General features: G+C 37.1%; 1 protein-coding gene across 2 annotated transcripts; it reads right to left on the reverse strand.

Annotated features, from left to right (window-relative positions):
* Positions 1-1,222: 1,222 nt before the first annotated feature.
* Positions 1,223-6,359, reverse strand: LOC149831109 (phytoene synthase 2, chloroplastic-like). Of its 2 annotated transcripts, XM_090013666.1 has the most exons (7): positions 6,157-6,276; positions 5,729-6,075; positions 4,738-4,788; positions 3,845-4,017; positions 2,003-2,238; positions 1,609-1,801; positions 1,223-1,485 (listed from the first exon to the last, which is right to left on the reverse strand). In XM_090013666.1, exons 2-7 carry the CDS (start codon positions 6,069-6,071, stop codon positions 1,309-1,311), a joined length of 1,173 nt encoding a protein of 390 aa, XP_089869792.1. In that variant the 5' UTR covers positions 6,072-6,075; positions 6,157-6,276; the 3' UTR covers positions 1,223-1,308. The 2 variants fall into 2 exon arrangements, with proteins under 2 accessions (XP_089869792.1, XP_089869791.1); XM_090013665.1 differs by having other exon boundaries at positions 5,729-6,359.
* Between the last annotated feature and the right edge of the window lie 437 nt (positions 6,360-6,796).

Raw genomic sequence — 6,796 nt, forward strand, 5'->3', positions numbered from 1 at the left:
AGGTCGACATGCTTAGAATCTTCTCTAAGACTGTTGGATCGTATTTTGGATCACACAGTTTTACAATCAACATCATGATATAAAACATGATATAAATCAGCATATAAATCATGATTAACAGTAGATCGAAACAAGAACAGGGAGCAAGCATGTCGGTTTCCGCATACAACCAAAATTCAGACAGCAGCATATGAACAAACAGATGCAAAAAACATAATAAAAACAACATAAACATGTTTAGATTATGTAATAGGCTAAGGTGTACGAAAGTACTCTCCTTAGAGAAGATTTGCCCCCACATACAGTGCAATCAGGGTCCGACATCCTTCCCTCAGGATACAATAGCCACGACGATCAGAACGGTGCACTTTGACAGATTGTTCTTCGAAAACAACCTCAGGAACTTCAACTACAGACCTCACAGGTTTAGCAAAGCAAGAAAGAGATGATAGAGTGTGCATTTGTCTCCATGGAACCTCTCTAACCACGTTTATATAGACGTGAAAGAGATTTGTTCGAAAGGACACGACTCTTGAAGAGTTTCCCATTTTGAATAGACATGACTCCTTGCAAAGAGTCACCAGATCTGAACAGGTTTGACCCTGCAAAGGGTCACCAGTTCTGAAAGGGTGTGACTCTGCCAAAGGTCACCAAGTCCAAAAGGCATGACTCTATCTCTTTATATAATCTAACAGAAAATCGGGGCAAAAAGGTATATTGGTCTTGATAGGGAACATGACTCTTGAAGAGTTGCCCATTTTGAATAGACATGACTCCTTGCAAAGAGTCACCAGATCTGAACATGTGTGACCCTGCAAAGGGTCACCAGTTCTGAAAGGGTGTGACTCTGCTAAGGGTCACCAAGTCCAAAAGGCATGACTCTATCTCTTTATATAATCCAACAGAAAATCGGAGCAAAAAGGTGTATTGATCTTGATAGGATATGGCCCTAAAGGGCCGAACCCAAACTTGAACCCGAGCTCAGCACGGCTCGGCACGCGCGCAAGCGTGTGTGGTAGTCATCCCAACCTCTTGTTCTTAGGAACAAGAGTATGAGTTTACATGTGGGTTATAAAGCCCACAACAAACTCAGTCACCACCAATATGGGACTATTCCACAACACCAAAACCAACCTTTTCTAAAACAACCCACGTTTCACCTTTGAATTCTCTCTCCACTCCCTTCTTAGATCTAACCATTTTTCCTTTATATGAAAAAGAATTAAGAACTTAAGTCACCTTCTTTATGGAAAAGAATTAAAAACTTACATCATCCCTGCCCCTAAAAATTAATAAATAAGAATGCAATCATGTTATTAAGATGCCTGACGATTTAGCAGGCTCAACAAAAGATCTAGCATAAGCAATGGGCAATGACAACAATTTTTTAGCTTTCCCCACATATGCTCTTTTTGTGAAGTTGTTATAGTCATTGGCTTCAATAGAATCTAGAATCTGCCTATACAACAATAGTGATGCCCAGACCTGTAAGAAAATCAATGAAAAAAGTCAAATAAATAAAAATCAAGAAAATCTACATAGCTACAAAAGTGTAGTATGAACAGAATTCTCAGTCAAGGATAGTGAGCAAGAGCTTTGAGAACGAACCGGCCACCGACTAGCAGGGTTCAGCTCTGTAACTCCCTTTTCTGCTTTATCAAAGAACAACCTTGCTCTCTTGATCTGATCCTTCATAAAATTTCTCCATTTGTCTGTTACTTTTCCAGCAAAGATGTCATCATCTGACAGACCAGCACGTGCCAACTCCTCTTGTGGAAGGTATATTCTTCCTCTTCTAGCACTGCAAGGAAACATCATATACACTTAAGATTTATGCATCTTGTGTGTGTGTGCACATGAGAGAGAGAGAGAGAGAGAGTATTTGATTCGACCTATATGATCCAAAATGTTCTAATATTATTTGCCACAATTGTCTAGAAAACTAGTGGTTTTTAATAGTTATCAGTGCAATGTTAATTGAAACAATCATGTTAAGACTTACTCTTCTCCAACATCTCTGAGTATGTTGGTGAGCTGATTAGCAATCCCAAGCGCTAATGCAGCATTGTAAACAGACTCCGTCGTAGCCCTAGAATCTGATGCAATCCCCATTACTGGAACACTCATGAGGCCAACAGTTCCAGCTACATAGTAGCAGTAGAGGTACAGCTCATCAAAATTCATGTATCTCGATTTCTTTAAATCCATTCTCATGCCTTCAATCATATCTTTAAAAGGCTGCACAATGTGGAAAAAGAATATTCATGTTCAGGATGTGCAGGTTCTTAAGCATATAAACATAGATGATTCATAATAAAAACATGAAACATCAATACTTGGATAAGTTAGTGCATATAAATCCCTATCAATGCATATACTGAGGATAAGTGCACCTCTGGCACACATGAAACATTTTTTTTATGCACAGATTGAGAGCATACCGTAAAGTTTTATGACAAACTTTTGGAAGGGGAAATCTTAATCTTTAGTCCATGGGGCTACTCGAAGTTTTTTTTTTGGGTGGGTGGGAGGGGGGGATAATTGCATGCGGTGTCAGCTAAGAGAATCAAAGAAATGGTGGGCATAATATCAAGCATTGACTATCACAAATATATCTTCCAAGATGATACGTAGCATGCACATAACCTTGTTCCATGTTCCCTTGGTAGCTTCATTTGCATCAATAGTGACATTTCCAATATTGCTTGCAACATGCATATCATTACTTGGTTTATGTCCATAACTAGGTTGATATCTGCAGTTTGTTGCCTTACAGTTAACTATGTTTTATATCTGGCACCAATACTGATGAACGTTAATCTCTTTCCATGATAAAACAACCACCATCAAGTCTGCTCCCAGTCACTTCTAGCACAACTTATAAATAACACCTTATGTATCTTTAAAAGGACCATTCATGAAAATGTTTCAGAATCTAAGTCACCAAACAGTAATTAGAGTTTTCCTATGTTTTTTGAAGTGGTATTGGTTATTCCGGCTAAAGCAAATGGAACAATTTGGAGCCCCCTTCATCAACATATAAATAAAACACAAATCAAGCTTATCCTAACTGGAGCCCATCATTCCAATTTTTTGTTCATCTGAATAACCATGTCAACTCCCACAAAAAAGGGCCTTTTTGACTTGCTTATTTGAACTCTGTACCAAAAAAAAATAAAATCCAAAAGTAACACCATGATGCACTGAAATTGAGATTTTGAACACCATGACACATTGGAAATGGAGAGTTTGTAGAAAACAAAGTTCTTGAATCCATGAATCCTCGAAAATGTTATACTTCATATTGCACTTAATAGTTGATATGAACTTTTGTAATTTAAATGGATAACATTATATTTTCTATCTTTCATCACACATAATATTGCAAGACACAAATGGTTGAGTTGATGGCAAAGTTACATAGCTCCATTCAATAATGACAAGAATAATTGATTCACAAGTTTCATATAGACGGCTATCTTTAGCTCAGATAGGCAAATCTTGATAAATAAGTAGAAAATTCCTTTTGTTACATTCTGAAGCCCTTTGTGATTTAGGATGATAGGTCAAACGATTTCTCAACCTCCTACAATCTAAATTTTATATCCATAAAACAAGTGCCATTAAAAATTTATCCATCAATGCATTTGGGCACGTGAATACCAAATAGAAATCCAGACCATGAATACTCATAGTACACATCAAGTTGGCTTTAACAAATGGAAATCCAGACCATGCATAAACATAGAATGCCTCAAGTGGGCTTTTCATGTGCTGTCATATAAATCTACATAAAAGGCAAAAATTCACATGCAAAGGAAAGTGAATACAGTGATTTGTTTACCTGGATATCTACTGGGAATTTTGAAACGGTATCTGCTAAAGCAGCATCAAGCATGTCATATGGACGGCCCGTAAATAGATCATTTAGCCTTTTCTCCCATCTATCAAGAGCAGTAGGTGTTATATGTGAAGCATTTGGTCCATCCACCAATTCATCAGTTCTCCTGCACCACACTGTAAACATAATGAATCAAAAGATTGAAAGAAAGAAACAGGATAAATTATATGACTAGAAAAATTCTTTGAATCTTGTTGTTCAACCCACTTGAAGACAGTTAAAAATAAATAAAAATAATTTGTCATGAATTTTCAGATAATACATAACACATGAGCTTCATAATTATAAAGAAAATCTTTATTATCATCATTGGGTTTTCTTCTGTTTTCCTTTTCTTTTTTTTTTGTTTTAACCATAAGCATAGCAATTGAAATCTTAAAGAATTGAGAAGCCAACTTAATGGCCATATTGGTTACAACATGGCATTAATTACTCATATAGTCGTATATTTGTACATGGGAATGCAATCTACACACAGTAACTTTATATATGTACTGGATTTCTGTTTTAATCTATTAAAATGAAATAACAATAACCATTCACATATAAGAAATGAGAAATAGTGGATATATGAATAAGGACTAAAAGTTTGGTAGCGTTTAATATAATCTTCTTGACATCTTTCTGTAAGTCCAAATATAAGTCTTATTCTGTAAAACTGGAAGTACGACATGATGGGAGCTTGGTTTTGGGCTTTTATTCTGAGACATCATCACTACTCTTTCACTTTTCTATGAATTTTCTACGTGAATTTCATGCAAACTATTGAAAGAAGGGGAAAAAACAAGTGAAAAACATGAACAATAGATTCAATAGCAGACAAGCAAATCATTTACCGTAGATTGCCCACACAGCTTTTTGCCTTTCTGGAGTCATAAGTACAGTTCCTGAGAAATAATTGAGCAAGATAATGTAAGACGCTGAAATGCAAAGTAGACGCTGAAATGCAAAGTACCAACGCCTCTATTCCACAATAAATCAACGAAAGCGACAGCAGACACAAACAAACAATAACAAATGTTACCACCAAAAAAAAGAAAAAAGGAACTAGTTCAACTCCATTATCAGATATAGAGACCATGAATTGATTACTTTGGCATAGAGAAACTGAACACGAATCAAATCAAAATGTCTGAAATCTAATTACAACCAAATATCCAAGCGACTATTCTCGATGATTCTTTTGTGACTTTGTGATCACATAACAACTTGGCAATACCTTATAAAAATAATATTGAGGAGGAAAAAAAATTAAACAAAGAAGCTTACCGAGAATCACTTGCTTTTCAATACCATATTTAACTTGTCCTGAAGTAGGCACGATTGCTAGTAATAAGAAACAAGTGATCTCATCTAATGGCCCCCAACGAATCAATTAGACAACAGACAGACCAACAAAAAATTCAATCATTAAACGTAAAGAAAAGAAAAAACTAAAGAGAGAACAAATTTGCTAAAACACCGATAGCTAGAATCAAAACTTCGTCTCTAACAGAAAAAAAAAAATCAACTTCAAAAAAAGAAGAAACAAGAAAATGAACAAGATACTCTTCATTAACCAACAAGTCGTGTCTATAGAGTCAAGCCTTCTTAACCAATTCAGTGCAGGAATAATACATAGAAATGTACGTAAAGCTAAAAGAAAGAACACTGATTCACTCCATCCCACTAGAAGGAGGAAGGTCGATAGAGGTCACCATAATATCAAAATTGATTTCCTATTAAAGCTCTACTGCTCACACCACACAAAACCAACGCAGGTTCAAGTAGGAACTAAATTCATTACCGCCCCATCCACATCCAGAGAGAGAGAGAGAGAGAGAGTACCCAAGTAAAAGGTCTTTGCATACTCTGCACAAACCTCCCCACACCTACTATAAGCTTCATTGAGCAGGGACAGATCCGAAGGCATACCCACCTCAGTCTTGGCATCAAGAAACCTCTCTGCCCTCTTCTGCTCCTTAACCAGAGCAGCCTGTTTCAGCACAAGGTCATAAACCTTCTGCTCTGAGGCTGTGAAGACGGCACCAGCCGATGGGCTTGCAACCATACTCGACACAACAGAGAACCCACTTGAGAATCTCAAGCATCTCTTCTTCCCACCCAGAAACCGCACCAGAGACCTCTCCTTATCAACTGGAGACACCACCCACGACACTGCAGCGGACATCTTCCTGGGAACCCTTCAGAAGATGCTTAGTACAGGCAAAAGATAGTATCTTCCACCAGAATTCACTGGTTTAAAGAAGACCCACCTCAAGAAATCAATCAAAATCGAACAGTGGTAATGCCCAGCTTGATAATTTCAATGGTGGGCTCTCTGGCTCTGTCTTCTCCTTTGTTGGTTCTTTTAATCTCTTCCCTTTTTGAAGTGGGGTGGTGAGCTTGTGCTTCCCGGGAGAGGGGAGTTACTGGAGTTGGTGCTTGGGATAACGTGGCCTAATTGACACCTTTCAAATCTGCTGGACCAGCCCCTTGCAGACTTAATTTTTTGTGAAAAAGGGGAATTTCTATTTAGGTGTTAGCCATTGCCCATCTTTTGAAGTCTGAGGCCTGACGTTCCTGAATTTCCCGATATAAGCCTAAAAACTGCCAGACAAAAGCCTGCCAGACAAAAGCGCTTACTTTTATTACCTATTAACTCAAAACAAATCATAAAGCAAAATTACAATAATAACCGTCACAATTAAATATTCAAAATATCTATCTTTTGTTTTTGTTTTTTTGCCGGTTTAAGCCTTTCCTTGTGATTTTGCCTTTTATTTATTAGTTCTAATTTGGACAGCCAATTCTTTATTGGAGTTGTAACCAATTTCATGGTTAGAAAAGAGACAGGTAAATCTTTGTTACTAATGAAGATGCAGAACTATTATGGTGGAAAGTGAAAAACTTTAA

This window comes from Nuphar pumila, chromosome 7 (genome assembly GCF_984573655.1).
Source record: "Nuphar pumila chromosome 7, dmNupPumi1.hap1.1, whole genome shotgun sequence".
In the NCBI taxonomy this organism is placed as follows: domain Eukaryota; kingdom Viridiplantae; phylum Streptophyta; class Magnoliopsida; order Nymphaeales; family Nymphaeaceae; genus Nuphar; species Nuphar pumila.

Coding starts and splice junctions, on each gene's coding strand:
- LOC149831109 (XM_090013665.1), bottom strand. CDS start 6,071: ATGTCCGCTGCAGTGTCGTGGGTGGTGTCTCCAGTTGATAAGGAGAGG. Junction 4,018..4,737: donor AGCTGTGTGGGCAATCTACG/GTAAATGATTTG, acceptor TTATGTTTACAG/TGTGGTGCAGGAGAACTGAT. Junction 1,486..1,608: donor ACCCTGCTAGTCGGTGGCCG/GTTCGTTCTCAA, acceptor ATTTTCTTACAG/GTCTGGGCATCACTATTGTT.